The sequence below is a fragment of the Anoplopoma fimbria genome, chromosome 17 (genome assembly GCF_027596085.1).
Source record: "Anoplopoma fimbria isolate UVic2021 breed Golden Eagle Sablefish chromosome 17, Afim_UVic_2022, whole genome shotgun sequence".
NCBI classification, from domain to species: Eukaryota; Metazoa; Chordata; class Actinopteri; order Perciformes; family Anoplopomatidae; genus Anoplopoma; species Anoplopoma fimbria.
Window position 1 is genome coordinate 3,245,112 of NC_072465.1, and position 17,730 is coordinate 3,262,841.

A 17,730-nucleotide genomic window follows, 5' to 3' on the forward strand; every position below is an offset into this window, starting at 1 on the left:
CATGATCAGATGGGTGGATTTGACTGGCAGTTATTGAGTTGACTTCTCTGAGGCGCTGACAGTATTGACCCTGACCTCGAGCAGGCAACGCTTGACACGTACGCACTGTATTTTCAATCAGTCAATAAATAAACTAAACCTTATGAATTGAGTAATGTATTGATTGTATTCAGCTTCCAGAGATGGTAATAGTTCTGTTAGTTCCTGTGGCATCACTGCACTACAGGTCACTCTATAAATAGAGGAATTAAATAGTGCTGCTGTTGTTGTTGTGTGTTTACCAGCTTACCTTGTAATTTATTTAAGAGCTCTTAATTGGACTAGTTACTCATTTGGCCCTGGTTGGTCCCACAGCAGAGTGGAGCTACATCACTGCACACTGGGGCATTCTAGAATACGGAGCTACAGAGACTCACTGCACACAGCCAGCTGTTTGATGTCTGTAGCCGCCGAGCGTATGCTGCACCGTACAGCATAAATAAACACACAATCCCCCCCATGAGGGGACAGATCGACACACAGGAGACCTTATTCCAGGCTGATGAACTATTAATGTTGATTTGAAATTCAAACATTTTCTGAGGGTCTTCTCTGCAGTCGTTCATGGCTCTTTGTGTGTGTGAGCAAGAGAGAAAGGAAGAGCCAACAAACTAATTTGGATGAACTCTGCACACCATATTTTCATTTCTCCCCCAAACAGCTAGATGTCATGGGGCCTCATGTCTTGTTGAAGCTCTGTACTGAATGAGGCCATACAAAATGATTGTCAATGGGTTCAGCCTGGCTTAGCTCTCTCCAAAGTAACTGTTAATGGAATAACTATACAATGTATAAATGATCCCTGCTTTAACTCATAATAATGTTGGACCTCATCGCCTGCCCACTCAGCCCAATAGATTATGGAAATAGCAGTAATGACTATTGGAACAATGAGCCAAATTGCATTATCATTCAGTGCCACATCAGCTGCACAACGCCGTGCTTTGCTTTTTCACTAAAGATCTTGAATAACAATGGCCAACATTCAATTTCAGCCAAAAAGGTTTTACGCTGTGTGAATTAGTCATTATTAACATACTTATAGTTAATAGAGTAACACTAATCCATGTCCAGGTGTAAGAGGGTTTTTAGGTTGAATTGCTGGTAACAAAACCCACACATCATACTTGTATGCCTCACATTCTCTAGGGCCTCATTTCAGCAGGGTTCATCACCCCACATGCCCAGCTCATGCATGAACAACACCCGACAAGACAAAAGAACCAGTCTTTTGAGGTTTATTTTTAGCTCAACAATGGACTTTTGTTTTAACCTTTTGGAGCCAAGACAAAGAAATTAAGGTTAACATTCAAACAAATCTTTGGTGAATTTAACTACATGAGTTAGACAATATCCTATTAAAGAAATAGAACCACAGAATGGAATAAATGTACAAACAATGTAGTTATGTTTGAGTCCCACAATCTCAAACGATGCCCATTTCTTTATTGCCACGCAAAACATGGTTAGTTTTGGTTTTAATGACTAAATACTGTGAATCAGTTTTTGCCAACACAAATATCTATCCTATAAATAACAGTAATGTCATCGTCACGCTAAAATCTGGAACTCTCGACAGTAAGAACAGCAGAAAATAAATTTCCTTAGAGGAAATGTCACTTTTTGTACATTGCTGGTGATGTAACTGTGCAAGAATGTTAAGGTGGATACAAATGTTTAAAATAGTGAGTGTGCATGCAAATCATTTTTTTTTTTTTCATAAATTAAAGAAGCTCCAGATTTTCTTTTGTGATGACCACACAGATAAGAGTCTCAGATCTCTGGCTAGTGAGGGAGATACATCTTTGCTTCACTGTCCTAGGTCACAGGAATAACTTACAGTATGTCCAATGATCTGTTGATTGTAATGAGTGTCAGTAATACTCACTGGTTGTGTGCATAATATGCAGTAGATCATCTTCATTGGTTAAGGCTTGCATAACAAAAGTGGTGCAACAGCAGCCTCTAGTGGCTTGTGTTCCCATGTAGATGCCAATTGTTACATAGACGGTGCAAAAGGCAACTTCCCATTTAAGATCAGTGTTTACACTGCAGTATTGTTAGAGTACATAAATTGTCATGATTCATATACATCACAGTGCACAATCAACATAAATATAAAATAAAATGTTAAACAAAAAAATATGTCAGTTTCAGGACAATGACAAGGCAACCAACGCAAAAAGACCAAGAGACACTGTCCAATGATAGAGTTTCTTTCTATCATTGGACATTTCTTTGTCAAATGCAGCTTTGTATTTCAAGTGTGTTCGAGTACCCCTGTCGCTGTGGTTACAACCACAGGCTCAAAGACAGACTAACACCTGTGAATGCATAGCTTTTGAACATCAAACCCATGTTAAACACAAAGCAGAGCATATAATCCTTAGATTGGTTTAGAATGGTTGCTTGGTCAAAGCCTTCAAACCTCTTACAATCACATCGATGTCCTCGCAGTTTTGGTCAATGATAAATCATTAGTAATCAAAGATATAAAATCAAACTGAAACACTCATGCAGTAATCTTTTCAAAAGAAAAAAAAAAAAAGTAGGGTTAGAAATTGTTGTATAAAATACTTGAATAAAAAACACGGTAATAAAAGTCTTACATGCTAAAATTGCACAGTAGTTTTCCCACATGATTATGTGAATATATCTTCAGTTATTGCAGTAAGTTACCCAGAAATACAATATGGGTGAATCTCTTTTTCTCCTTTACCATTACTTCAGCTGTGGAGAGGCGAAGAAGTTTCCCTGGCGGTTAGAGGCCGCTGATGCTTTGCTCTTGCTCCCAAATCTAAGGATAGGGGTGTCGGGGGGAAATGGGGGAAATGGGGGGAAAGGGGGCAGAATTTCAAGCTTAGTAAGAGCAATTTCTGCACACGCAATAGGCATAACTTGTGTGGTCAGTTCCGCATGTTGAAGTACCCTTGGGCAAGACACTGAAGCCCAAATTGCTCCCAAATCGGGGTACAAATGATTAGATTAGAATCTGATGTGCAGGTGGCCCCTTGCCTGGTAGTATGTTGACATGTAGTGTAAAGCGCTTTGAGTGGTCATGAGAACAGAAAGGCGCTATTTAAATGCAAGTCCATTTATCTTTTAACTAGGAGGATGAATGTTTAGAGGTAAAAACTGGAAAATCTATGTGGATAACTGAGTATGCTTCATTTGATTGTTGATCATTGACTTAGTTCAAATCTTAAAATGTATCTTGAGCTGCGGTTTGAGACAAATCGCTCAAATCTGCAAAAGTTGAAGATATATATATATATATATATATATATATATATATCATGATATATCATGAATAAAACCACAGGGTCATCTCCCATTCCTTACTCTTAATACTTAAGACTTAACACCAACAAACATGGATTGAAGCTGAATATTTTGTTGGATAAAACATGTTGTGAAATTTGGCAATGATTAAAAAAGAATCTCTACAATTTGGAAGTCACAGGAATCAGAAACAATCCTACGCAGCCACCACTTGATTCTTATTCTAAAGGCAACGATAACCTATTCAACCCAGGAGGAAAGTGCAGCTGCGCATGTCTGTGTGTGTGTAACAAGCAGAGTTATGAAATAGCCAATAGGCCCTTTTAAATAGCAGGAAAATACTGCACCATTGACTTTAATCCAGATTTTTGTGGGCAACGGTGTAATTGCTTTCTGCTGCCTCAAGATAGCATAGCGCCAGTAATGCACTTGACCACACCTTATTCTAAGACCAACACTGGCGCACATACTAATGCTACGAATACAGCGTATGAAAATGACAACGGCATCGCTCTGAAACAAGCAATGATAGTTGCACTTCGCTTTGCGCTGGATGTAATGTAGAGCCCTGTGTGTGAGTATGAGTGAGCTTACATTGAGGTGCTGGAGAGTGTCTGCTTCATGCGCTGGGACAGCGAGCTGGAGGAGGGCGTTTTGGCCATCATCTGGTGCTCTGGAGTGGTCACTGGTCCCAATATGCTCACTACAGATAAATGAAAGAAACACAATTTAACACAGTTGATTTTGTCAACTTAAGATGCTAAGTAAGCATTGAGGAATTTTGAATCCTCAAATGTGAAAAAGTTGGTTTTAATATCTTATCTGTCATTTCATGTGCTTTAAAATAAAATGTAACACATCGTCCTACTCTCATGTTATTCAATTTGAAGAAACTTTTACTCTTGGTAATCCCTTTGAAATGATTTACCTGTGTGGTGAGCATCGTCCATGCCTGTATTATCTGGATAAGCAAACCGGCCCCAGTAGTTTGTTGGAATACTAAGCAGGCGCTCTACAACCTAGAAATACAAAAAGAATATTTAGCATTTTGAGGCAAAACAATTCCAAAGAACAGAAAAACACTGATGTTATTATTCTAATATATCCACTGCTGCTGTTATTATTAGTAGTCGTAATTTTCCGTCATTATACAGCTTACTACTCTTATTATATGAATAATTTATAATATATGCATTGCATGTGTTGTAACTCTGTTATGTTATTCATTCTGTACACATGACATATGTCATGGATCCCTCTCCCAGGATGGACAATCTAGGGATCCTTACTTATTTGGGGCTATTCAAAATAAATGGAATTGAATGTTGAAGTAAGCAAAAGCACACACATCCATATCGGTATGACATTCATTTTACCCTTGGTTGTCGGTTTGTGTCATGCAGGATGGTCATAGGGTCTGGGTCGGGAACAGCATGACCCACAAGAGTAGGGCCAAACACCCTGGCCAGGTTGTTTACATCCATCTTGGTATCCACACACTCTGAGACCCTGGGAAAAGAAAAGGGTAGAAAATGTCAAAGTCTTAACTAAAATGAAAGTTTATCTGAACTGCAGAGATGTAGGAGGTTACAACAAGCTTAATCACCATTGACTAAAATCTTATACATTTTGGATAAAACTCCTTCTGGCTTACAAGTTGGTGATTACACTACTACGATCAAATGGGTGGCAGGTAATGCCAAACACATGGGAGTAAGAACAGCATAAAACAAAAAGGCTTCATAGCGCTACTGAAATATAATAGAAATTTACTTCTGCAGATGGATCATAAGGCAGGCCAGAGTGTCTCTGTTGGGTTGAGGCAGCTCACTGATGGTCTGATACAGTGTGGCGAGACTGTTGCCATCATCCTGGATTTCTACAAAAAACATTAACACCAGTCATTTAGTAGTCCATTATTTAAATCATTGCAAATGCTTGTTCTTAAAAGAATAAAGTGGCAAAAACAGATATTGTCCAAGTCTCAAAGACTCACCAGCGGCTTCCATGAAGACTTTGTTGAGATGGAAGGTGAGCAGTGGCTCCGGGAGGTTTCTGAGGAAGTCTTTGAGGACACCTGTAATGACGTTAATGTCATCGACTTTGTGAAGGGGAGGCAGAGTCTTTCCTCTTATCAGCTTCTCCTTCAGCTCTTTAACCATGCGCTCTTGACCAGAGACTCGGTACAGGCCAACCTGGGGCAAGGGAAAGGTAAACGAAACCAGCTCTCATTGTGTGACTGCTTGTGATACCACCACTCAATAAGATAACTATTTAGAAACAAATTTTCTATTGTAATCGCCCAAGGTAAAAGGATCAGAGCATATCATGAAGTTGACAAGTAAACAAGGACTTCAATTAAGTCTGTCTCACCTCATGTAGGCCTCTATGTTCAATCTCCTTAATACAGTAGATGACCAAAGCTGGGATCTTTGGGGAGGTGGCTGGAGCAAAGTCCGCTAGGGTGATCTGCACACAAATTACATACGGTTAATCCTAACATTATCGTAACAGAAAATAATAAAAAATAGTTTAAAAAAAGCCATATATGTACCTCTGTGTTAGCGATGGGAGTTCCAACGGCTGTGGGATTGCAGGGCGAAGGACAGTAGTCACGACACTCTGGATGGGTCACAGCCTTACAATCCTGGCAGCGAAGGTACATCTTGCCAAACTTTGTTCTTCTTCCACATGGTACGCAGAACTCAGACTTGATCACCTTATTAATAGAAGGAACACATTGCCCAAGGTGAGTCGTGACACTTCAACATGGTGAACAAGCGGTTAGTGTGGATGCAGACACAACAATAAGTATACAGTCTTACTGTTTTTGGGATGAACTGGTGCTTCTTTCCTCCTCTATTAGGTCGGGGGGTTCGGAGCTGAGTTGGGAAATGCGAGACTGGTGTGCTTGGAGCCTCACTTGCAGTTTCAGATTGGTCAGTAGTGGTTGTATCACCCCATGCTGGAGCAACTGTAGGCGCAATCACAAGTTGGTAAAATCACAAAACCACTGAAGAAACTAATAAAATGTTTCAAGCATATATTGGTTTAATAGTCTAATTAATTATGTTGTTTTTGTTCTAGAGGTTCTGTAAAGAGGAACCAAACAGAAGATCTACAAAATTCTCACCGCTCTTTCTGCTGCGTGTCCAGTAAGGAACAGTTTCAATGGTGGAGACGGCCTCGACAGCACCACCGTTCACCGGGACAGTGATTGTGGTTTTTGCCACAATAGAATCGTTCATCTGAATCATGTATTAAAATATATATATTAATTTGCTGTTTTCAAACAGACTGATAGACATCAGAGTTGCTTTGGAAACATAATATTTTAATAAAAAGAGACTTAATCACTCAAAGCTGTTTTACGGGGAAAAAAATTGTGTTATAAAGTACATTAAGCTGAGTAGGTCAGCATTACCCTTTCTGCTGTTCGTCCAGTGGAGCGAGGTTTCTTCAATGCCTGTGGTGGAACCTCAGAGAGTTTTCTGGAGGAACGCTGCAGATTAAAAATTTATAGTAACTTTCAAAAACCCATTTCATGGATTGGCTGCTGAAGACTGTACACAAAATAGGTGCTGATGTGTAGAAAATAATATGAATCAAAACCACTGACTGCCCTTACACATAGCCTGAAACTAATGATCAAGATTACTTCATCATCAATCCACGCAAAGGAAGCATCTGTTCAAAATACATGACATAAAAATCAGGACTCACTCGTTTCTGGCGTTTCCGCAGTCGGACAGTCTTCATCACGGAGGAATCCCAGTCCTACAGGTTAAGAGGACACATAAACCAAAGCACTTAATGAACTTAACTTGATGAATACTGTTGTATTCAAAATCAACAGTTCCCCTAAAATATACAGTGACACTTTTAAGAAAATGGGTCAAAATACCAGAGAGTCGTCTGTTTGGTCATAGCTGATGTCCGACAGCAAAGAAGCTGATTCATCAATGACAGTTAACCTGTAAAATAGAATAATGTCAGCACTTAATCTTCCTGACTGAAGTTCTTCATGTCTCAAGGGTTAGTTGGAAAATAACATAATATTCTGGACAAGCTTTAAAATAAGATGTCACGTTTACATGTTGAATTTTATATAATTTAAAGTACATATGCTGCATCTCTATACAGTTAATGGCAGACAGTGCATTTACTAACTTCATAAAGTGCACCAGTAAAGAACCCTTATTATAAGTGAAAGCTCATAAAAGGATAGGACTCTATGGGTATATGAACACCTGAAATCTTATTATTGTCTTATCAGTAGCCGTTTCAGAACCATAGGAGAATCTGACCTCCGACTGGAGTTGAGGTTGGTCTTAGCAGCCTGTGCTGCCTGTGAGTGGGCACTGAGGAAGGCCAGGGCGGAGCGCTGCTCCTCACTCAAGTGGACACTGTTACCGTTGTTCTCCGATATCAGCAGCTCCCGGATGAGCTGTAGCTGACGTTCCTGTTACAACCACAAACCAGCAGATTGAGAGGCACAGGTCAATATATATAAACACACATACATTATTATTATTATTTTAATTAACAATCTCCAGTTAGACAACGTATATGCACACACAGGGTGAGCTTTACCAAGCTTAGTGACCAATGGCCTTATCTGTTATCTTTTATATTGTGAGACAATGGAGTAGAAGCGCAGCTTGATGTTTGTGGTGATCACATTGAGAGGCATTTTGGATCCTTCTGGTGTACTGTACTTACTCCATCTTGTGAAGGGCTCATTGCATGGGTGGAATATAATCTCAAAATAATAATAATGCAAGTACCTTCAAAAGTAATACATGGCACACTGTAGGATTTGTGCAAAATCAAAAGGCTTGTTTTCTACATGGAAATGTGTATTAAAATTGACAAATCAGGTTCATTGTCAGCAGACTGCATTTTATATTTTTTGAGACCATATTCCACCCATGCAATGAGTCCCTCACAAGATGAAATGAACTTCTAGATTTTCCTTTTTTAAAATTTCCTATATATCCCATTAGCAACCATGCAGATATACAAGACTCCACTAAATAGTGTTGCACCTACCAGCTTCTCGTGGACTGCCTCCGCCTTCTGCCGCCGGCGGATCTCCACATCCACCTGGTTGCGGGCATGCTTTAGCTTGACCTCCAGGGCTCCTCTCTCAGTCTCTGCTTTGGCCAGCACTTCTTTACAGGAAACCAGCTCCTCACCTGTCCCCAACCACTTCTTACGGCACTCCTCAAAGTGAACTGCCATCTGAAGGAACTCTGAATAAGACAATAGAAGAGGAGATTGTTGTATTGCTACAGTGCATATTATACCTCTTTTCTGTGGTGGTTATGTGCGTTAGGCCTCCAAAATGCCATTGCAATGGCAATGATGTAAATTAACTTGAGAGAGAGGACAAAAACACAGTGTGCTCTGCTGTAAAGTGAACAAATGATTAACAGTGCTTTCCTGTTAGTTACAATGGAAATGAATTGCATTATCTGTACTATTGAAATGGAAATTTTTTACTACACTCCAATAGCTATTTCAACCCCCCATTTGTGACATGTGGGGCACCAATAGTTTTCACAGCAGATCTGTTAGCCTGTTAACCTTTAGTTAATAACTAACTGTTTGGGATGGAAATGCAGCCAATTTCACTGCTAACTAACGTTCGCACCATGTCATAGCAGACCAGCTTAACTACACAAGTCCTTAAGCTCTGCCTGCCTTCTAAAGAGGTGTCAAATACCAAAACCAAGTATGGAAATAACTTACGTGGTTCAATGCCCTCATTCAGACCGTCCACCTGGGCTGCCAGGCTCTGGAACTGGTTGTACAGGTTCACCACAGGCGACTCCATCGTGTGTTGCTGCATGCAGCTCCTTAGATCAGTAGGGAGAAATGGGAGAGTTTGATAAGAATGCTAGTAGATGTTACCCTACGATACTGCTGCACCTATAATGACGCTATAAGAACACATGTTTGTGTTGACTTAACGCTAGCCAAACGAAATTACTAAACACTTACTTTTGCACTTACTTGTTGTTATTCCTGTGATAGTGTGGCTGACATGAAACGTATCAACGTCCAATGTTGGAAAAGAGAGGTTATGCGGTGATTTCCCACAGCAGCAACCGCAGAGCCACACCTGCTTGATAAAGTCTGCACATTCTTCTGGAAAGTTCAAAATCAGCGCCGGTTTTCTTCTTCGTGGGCTGTTTGCCGGAAGTTGCAGCGCTCTGGCGCCACCACACGGTCCGGGGTGTAACTGCAGGGGATTGTGGGGATAAGTGTCCTCTGGTTCCTAAATCAGGAATCCAAGCATTCCATGGAGTCAATTCAATGGAAAGTACAGTACCAGTCAAAAGTTTGGACACACCTTCTCACTCAATGTTTTTTCTTTATTTATTATTTTATTTTTTTCCTACATTGTAGATTAATATTGAAGACATCCAAACTATGAAGGAACACATATGGAATTATGTGGTAAACAAACAAATGCTCAACAAACCAGAATATGTTTTATATTTTAGATTCTTCAAAGTGAGTTTAATGAGAAGGTGTGTCCAAACTTTTGACTGGTACTGTATCCCCATGTCATAATGTGATATATGTGTAATGTAAAAATTACATTTATTGTATGAGTCGCAGAAATACTTAAAGAACGCAGTATTAACTGAAACTACGCTGTACTTTATGAACATAAATTAAATACAACCTTTTATTAATGAATTAAATTACTCAGTCAATAAGTAGGTTTATTTAGAAAATATGTAGGTTGTATATCAATATTATGTCATCATACTAAGCCTGCATTTCATTTAAATGTGGCCCATTGATTTGGTTAACATACTCATTTATATAAATAAATATAAATAAATAAATAAATAAATAAATAGTAATTTATCTTTCTATTGTCCAGTTTATTATCAATTCATGAAATGCAGCGTTTTTTAAATTAAAAAAATGATTTGGTTAACAAATTCATTTATTTTTTTATATTAATCTCTCTTTCTATTGTCCAATTCATTATTAATTATTGAACCGCTATAACTATTTCAAGAATTCTGATGTCCTACTGTCCTCCATACATTAGAGGAAGACATGGGGGACATACATAATATATGACATTGTTTATAATGACTCGGTGTATCTCTTCATCTACTCCATAGAAAGACAACAAACATTTCAGATGGGGATCTCTGGCTCAAAGATCTGTGTTAAATTGAGCTGTACTTGGAGTTTTAAGAATCTCTTGAGGTTTTTAAAATGAGATCTGTGCTTGAGGTCACTTTCTTTCAAATACTTGCTTCTAACTTATTGATTGTACCCAGAAAACCCATCGAAAGCATCAATAACTTTGCTATATATGTCTATTATTTTGCACAATAATACAAGTATTTAAAAGTTATTTTGATTCAGGTGTGTCAGTCCTTCTGCTTTCCTGACTGTGTATCAAAATATTAAATTGAGTAGGGACAAGTTATGTGTGAAATTGTAAAATCCTTTTAAACAGACACTAACTGTGTCCTGTTGTGTGCCTGGCACATGGGATGCTCACAACAACATCATTAATCAGCCATGGTAGCATATCTGGGTGCAGCAGCAGCACTGTGCAACATTTAATGAGGGTATCACACACACAAACACACTAAATCAATTGCAAACAATTTACATGTATGTGTCCATAACACATTAGAAATGTTTAAACAATAGGCTATAACTGATTTGTGTTTGCCTGTGTTTTTAAAATGCATTGGCAGGCTGATTTAGCATCACACTGTCCCCAGAACAGTGTGTGTGCGTGTGTTCTGAATACCGCACTTCCATTAGAGGTGATTTGGGATAATAGGATCTGTCAGTCAATATGCACTCTCTGTCTTAGTCAATTATTTATTTCTATATGTACATTTCCTCCAGTCACAGATCATTTAGCTTACTGAATTATCTCTTTACATCAATCATTGTCCACCCTTTCTTAAACTGAGTGGCCTATTACTTCTATCTGCATTAATCTGTATTCTGGCATCAAGTGCAAAGCAAAGAGGAAGAAAAAAGGGACATAATTAATTTAGCAAAACAGAGCAGTTTCTTTTAAATGTATGTTGATAACATAATGCAAATGTATTATTTATCAGATCAAACATATTGACAGGCAACAAAGGTCAACGGAACTAGTAATACCTGCACACATTTTCTTTAATTCACAAGCAGTTTTTAAGACAGAGTGTTTTACCTGAATAATGAGTTCACAGATTTATAGATGTCTGCCTAAAAGGTGCATGAATAATAGGCTACAGCAAGGTCAAAATTTCACAAGTGCATCTCAGGAATGAAAAAAGTATCAGGACGCTCTTATGCACCGAAGATTTAGAGGAAGCACCTGCAGCTTGTGCTGACTAAGGCTTAGGCCTCCTCAGTGGCACCATTGGAAGGGTAATGGATCCACAAACAGCCTCATGGGGAACACTTGGCAGATATACTTCTACTTAGGAGGATGCATGCTAGCAGAACACATCCTCTATACATCCGTTGCATAGTTGTGCACACAGAGCAAAGCAAAGTTTAAGGGTCTGGATAAGGGTAAAGAAAACCAGCATTTTCATGCACGTTAGTTTGTTCTCCAAACGATATGCATCGTTTCAGTCCACTTTGGTTTATAAATGATGAAAAGTGGACAAAAAACCATGAACACTAAGAAAACTTGATGCAATCCAATACATTTGCACTTTTATAATTGAGATAGTTTCAGGTGTTCACTATTTGGTTACTGATGGAGTTGTAAAAGATTACAACATATTATAAAGTGTGCCTCTTATTATGACCATTCTATAATGCACATTGTATTGCATTAGAGTCTTACATTACAAGCCCCGCAAAGTAAGTTTTTACTGTGGACATATTAGGTTGAGTTTAATCATATTTTGAAAGTGTGCATGTCTTTGTGTCAACCCCCCATAGGTTTTACAGTCTGGCACAAAGAGTTGATTTAAATATAATTTCTACAGAGTTAACAGGATGCTTTTACAAAATGGAATGTCACACAACTGGCAAGACTATTTTCATCATCTGTGAAAGGATGCCAGATGAATCTGTTGGTGCTAAGTGAGACTGCAGGTACGTGGAAAAGCTCTTGCCAAGTGAGTATAGTGATAGGATAATGTGCATAGGTGCACTTCAAAACATCCCATCAATTGAATTACAAGTGGAATCTCCCACTCAGAGAGCGTTTACTGGAAAAGGCTCTCTCTTTCCTTCACTGCTTCAACAACAACACATTTTTTTTAATCTTGCAGATTTTGAAACCTGACACTTGGTAAACACTCCAACACAAACACATCAATGAGCAGATTTATCATCTTAAGTTTGAAAAATGGGAGGAACTCTATAAAAATATTATTTTTATTGATTTTAGCTTGGTAGAGAAGTATATCTTGTTGGTTAAGGAAAGGACAAGAGCACTCAACCTAAAATAAAGTAAAAATGCTACTGTGAAGAGAATCCATTACTATTTATGAACAGAAGACGTAAAACTCTTATGTATTGATAAAACTATTTGCTTACTTTGAAGTGAAATAAGCCCTGAGAGGCAAAACAGTCCGGCAACACTCAAGGCTCAAGCTGATTCACAATGCCTTTGTAACAGTGACGTTTCTCAGAAAAGAGCAGGCAAAATGAGAAGAAAAAGAAACTGACACTTTTGCATTGGCTCAGTATTACTAGTTTCAACATATATTTGACAATTATGTAAAACATTCATACCTAAATGCTTAATTGTGTGCTTCATATCTGAAATAATTTAGAACAAAAAAAGGAAATAAATGACAGGAAAGGGGAAAAAAAGTTAACATGGGAGATTACTTTCAATGTCTTGTAACTGCACGAGGGAGAAACTTTGTGACGTCTAAGTAAGTTTCGGTTCGTATCTTCCTGTTTTTCTGATGTCATAAATAATGATGCTGCATGCAGGGAACTGTAAGGCGTTACTGAATGTTAACTGATCGCCAATCCAGCTTTATGGTTTTAGTGTCAGTCAGCTACTTATCTCCATGAGAATGGCGTGCAAGTTCCCGGGTACAGCACATATCTGGCAGGCAACGATGTGGGCTTTCGGTAAAGGTCTTCATGACCCCATGGTGCAAATGGGAATGACAATGATGAGAATGATAGTCACTGCAGTGGCGATGAGTGCAAGAAGCTTGCAGATCTTGGCCCGGCGGAGGTCAGCCTCTTTACGCCTGAGGAGAGCATCATAGCCTGGAGTGTAAATGTCGTCCATCCAGAACTCCATGTTGTTGGGGTTCAGAGACTCCTGGGTCTGAGTAACATGATGCCATTTAAAGATTATTACAGCAGTTATACACTCATATAGATTAAACACAATTCCTAATCTAATCTAAGATGTTAAAGGAAATTGTTCTTTCCTGCTATGCATAATTAATTTGTGATGATCTATTTCATGACAAGAATTGTATTGTACTAACCCCACTCTTCTTGATCTTGGATGATGTTTTAAAAAAAAAAGTTTGTACCAATCAATCCAGAAAACATATCACATTTACTCATTTATAGACTTAAACCAATGACTTTATACAAAAGATATGATGATGAGAATTGGATTTAATGTTTTTAACTAATGTAGCCCTTTCAAAGTCAACAAATCTTACCTGTAAGTCCAAAGGGGAGATTCGTGCCTCCCTGTCGTCTACAGTCCATATGGGCCTTGCCCTCCCGTCAGACAATCTGGTGTCCAGGATCTTCCCAGAGGTTAGCCCACCAGTCAGACTGCTGTCTTTGTGGCGGAACAGGGACGAGTTAAACACTTGTTCCACCAGGTTGGAGGACTTTTTGGAGATTAGGTTAGCTGTGCTGCCGGATTGATCTGCCTAGAAGGAAAATGTGCCAAACACAGATTTTATATAGACTCTATTATACAAAACCTATTTGAACCTTCTAAATGTTTCTTAGCAGTCCTGAAAAAAATGTGCAATATATAAAGTTTGATTGATTTTGCATATAAATACAATTTATTTATAATTATATTTTATCCCTATATTTTAACTTCTGCGCTATTTTGTGTCTTTCAAGTCATTCTCAGCATTTACATTGTCCGAAAGATCCTTAAAATCTAAGATTTTGCTTCTTTGTAATTGTTTTGCATATAACAGTAAATAATTTGTAACTGGAGGTGTTCACTGTAAAGGTTTAAACCCACACCCTACAAGGTGGGCTTATTAGTCAACCAACCACTAAATCACATAGTTTACACAGCAGATCACCAGCTTCAGCCAAACACATTTTGTGGTCGCACGTTATACACATGTAGTGAGGAATGTACTTTTGCCTTCAAAATCGATTACTGTTGATGACTCATCTCTCGTTTTTTTTTTTCATGTATCATGGAAAATATACAATAAACTGCACAGTAAAATTACTCTACCTGTCCATGTGAAGATTTGCCATCTTTACTTTTGGAAAATGAGATTGTCCAGTCTCTTGCAGAGTTAGAGACATTCAGCTGTTTCGAATCAGACAGATTTTTCTCCTCAGGCTGGGTCTTGGAGGCACGACGAGATGATGCATCCTTCTTCCCTTCTTTCACCCCCTTTGAATCAGCCTGACCTTCGCTGCCTTCTGTTTGCTCTACAGGAGTGTTCCACCGGTTCCAGTCCAGACTACTAGTGCTGATCCCTGGAAACAGATGCTCAGACACAGACAGAGGCTGAGGCTCTGACGAGTCAGAAGGGGTTAAAGGGTGGCTCATGAAAGAGGAGACTCCACTGAGAGGCTCCAGCCATCGCCCACCGGTGCCTTGTCCATCACCACCGATAGGCTGCTGGATCTTTTCATCTAGCCGCTGCAGAGCAGACAGTACCTGGGAAATCTCAGCCTTTACGTCATTCAGTGATTCCAGTTGTCTTTCTATCTGGCTCATACGGAGCAGCAGCTTACAGACACTGGACTTGAGCCCATCGTCACTGCTTTCCAGAGAGTGGAAAAGCCTTTGGAGTTGACCTAGGCGGCCACGTCTGGCCTCGGGGGTGTCCTGGTTAATAGCCCCTGGTCCATCGCTGTGGTGCAGGACTCCCGTGGAACCACACATGCTTATGTCATCCAAGAAACGAAAGATGGCACTGATGTCATCCTCACCAAACTCAGGGTCGTCTAATGAGGTCATGAAAGACAGGCGGTCAGCGTGGACGAGGCTACGGAGGCACCGGGTGTCTGGTGGATCTGTCTGGGTTCCTTGAGCTTTGAGTCCGTCGCCTCCATTTGCCAATCCACTATCCACACTCTCGCATCCCGGGGACCGCCCGCATTTGCTGATAGCAGGGGTTGATCGTCTTGGAAATTGCCCCCCTTGTGATTCCATCCCCATACAAATGCTGCCTGGGCCTATCCGGTCCTCTAGACTGTGACTCTTGTTGCTCCAGATGGGCCTCTTGGTCCTCGGAGGTTGAAGGTGCCGGGGGGACCACTCTGGGATTGGCCGCGGTCCGAAGTAAGTTGAGTCCTGTAGATCATCCAGGCTCTCGTGTTTAGCCCTCTGCTCTGGCGACTGGTTGACTCCTGCTGATGATGGGTAAGGATTCGGGATGGTTTCAAAGCTGGGATTGTTGAAGCCTTTCTGAGCCTGGTTGGGACTGGGAGACTCACTGTTAACAGTCACCTGGGGTATTAGAGGCGGCTGGTTATGAAAGTCCTTCCTAAAGATGTTTCTCTTCTGGTCGACAGACGATCCCTGTTCATCTTCAAACACCTCCATGGGCGCAGAATCTCCACTAGACTCACTGTCCGTCTCCAAAGGCAGATATATATTCTTCATGACCTCGTTGGGGATTTGGCCACTAGGGTACAAAAGTGTGGTGTGAGGCAAATCGAAAGACACAGCCCTCGCCCTGATTGGAGGGGAGGAGGCAAGTGAAATGGGATCGGGGGGAAGACTTGCTCGCTTGTGGGTGGAGTAATTAGATCTTGGAAACAGCAAGTGCTGATCGATAGGCCTGTCACTGGAGTCAGAGTGAGCACGTGCTCTTTCTCGACCAGAAATGTTCAGCTGGTGTATTCCAGGCAGACTGGGGCCTGGGGATTGGTCGACGGGGAGGACCATCTGCGCTCTTATTGGTTCATCAGGGGCACCACCCGTCATCTGAATGAGATTGAAGATAGTTACAATGTCAGCAGCCACACCAATGGGTGAAAGTCCCTGGCCTTTTGTGGAAACACGATCTCTGAAGAGAGTAGCTGGGAAACAGGGGTCCTGGCTGGCAGCAGCAAACAGCAGACTCCTGAGCTCGATGAGGTTCTCCAGGTCGAAACGGGAGCTGACCATACGACAAAGATCCTGAAAGGTCAGCCATTGGCGCATATTGGCCAGTTCCTCCAGGATCCCCAGGAGGACCACAGGGTATTCCTGCTGCAGGTTAGCCATGGCTGCTTACCTGAGAGAGAGTACCAGGCAGTTAGTGAGGCAAAGAAAGTTTTTTTGTAAAGCACTTTTCAAAACCAAGATATTTCAAAGTGATTTACAGAACACATATATAGCTATTAAGACAAGACATAAAAGAAACACAAGTTATATAAGAAGATAAGTGCATGTAAAGTATAATCGCCTAATAATAATATGATGCATGTTGTATAGCATTGTATATTACATGTCAATACGAATAATAAAGCAATGGATATTGGTATGAATTAAATATTTGTTTTATTATTATGTAAAAATATATAGGTGTATTATAGATCATTACCCATGCTCTCATTAAATTACATGTTAATAATAGAGATACAACGCTGATAGTTTTGTATCAAAATAAATTGGCAGTTCTATGTTTGCATGACTATTTCAAAGTATTTTCCCTTTGGTCCAATATCAATAGTGTTTCAGATCTGATACTGTTTCATTAGCAGCATATAATCATATAATGGGTCGAAATTAGATCTGACATTTTCATCTCGGATGGAAAAAGCCCTTTGTGTGGGGAGTCTGGAAAGCGACCTTATTTTTGAGCCCTAAAATAACCGATCATCTGACCTGATTACGCTGTCACACTGCGCACATCTTTACCTCAGTGGACATTTTTAATCTTCTCATTTCTATTAACACCCTCAGGCCAGACTCGGCCACTTTACTTAACACATGCTAGATGTGTGTCGATGAATATACCAACATGCGTTCAGTAACTTTATTCCAGGCAGCTGTGAAAACGGTCTGAAGATGAGGACAGGGCAGGACAGGCGCAATAATATTTACTACGAGTCGATGCACTTTTGAGGATCATCAGCTGGGAACACCGACAATGACGTGCCAGTGTTGCAAATGCAAATCTTACCAAAGGTGTATCTTAAGCAAAGGTGAGCCAATGAGAATTTCCACTTACCTGAATCTGCTAAAAGATGATTACAGTCAGGCCTGCGTCCATGAAAAAA

The 17,730-nt window shown here is 40.0% G+C and overlaps 2 protein-coding genes across 3 annotated transcripts; both read right to left on the reverse strand.

Moving 5' to 3' along the window:
- Positions 1–1,269: 1,269 nt before the first annotated feature.
- Positions 1,270–9,506, reverse strand: LOC129105705 (rac GTPase-activating protein 1-like). Of its 2 annotated transcripts, none has more exons than XM_054616869.1 (17): positions 9,328–9,506; positions 9,076–9,182; positions 8,374–8,576; positions 7,629–7,783; positions 7,226–7,295; positions 7,045–7,098; positions 6,746–6,823; positions 6,455–6,569; positions 6,147–6,295; positions 5,876–6,040; positions 5,695–5,790; positions 5,318–5,516; positions 5,095–5,200; positions 4,698–4,830; positions 4,250–4,340; positions 3,916–4,024; positions 1,270–2,836 (listed from the first exon to the last, which is right to left on the reverse strand). In XM_054616869.1, the coding sequence occupies exons 2-17, from the start codon at positions 9,173–9,175 to the stop codon at positions 2,761–2,763; spliced, it is 1,899 nt and encodes a 632-aa protein (XP_054472844.1). In that variant the 5' UTR covers positions 9,176–9,182; positions 9,328–9,506; the 3' UTR covers positions 1,270–2,760. The 2 variants fall into 2 exon arrangements, with proteins under 2 accessions (XP_054472844.1, XP_054472843.1); XM_054616868.1 differs by having other exon boundaries at positions 9,340–9,504.
- Positions 9,507–13,423: 3,917 nt separating this feature from the next.
- On the reverse strand, positions 13,424–16,732 carry LOC129106482 (major intrinsically disordered Notch2-binding receptor 1-like). Its single transcript, XM_054617899.1, has 3 exons — positions 14,741–16,732; positions 13,968–14,186; positions 13,424–13,618 (listed from the first exon to the last, which is right to left on the reverse strand). The coding sequence occupies exons 1-3, from the start codon at positions 16,730–16,732 to the stop codon at positions 13,424–13,426; spliced, it is 2,406 nt and encodes an 801-aa protein (XP_054473874.1).
- Between the last annotated feature and the right edge of the window lie 998 nt (positions 16,733–17,730).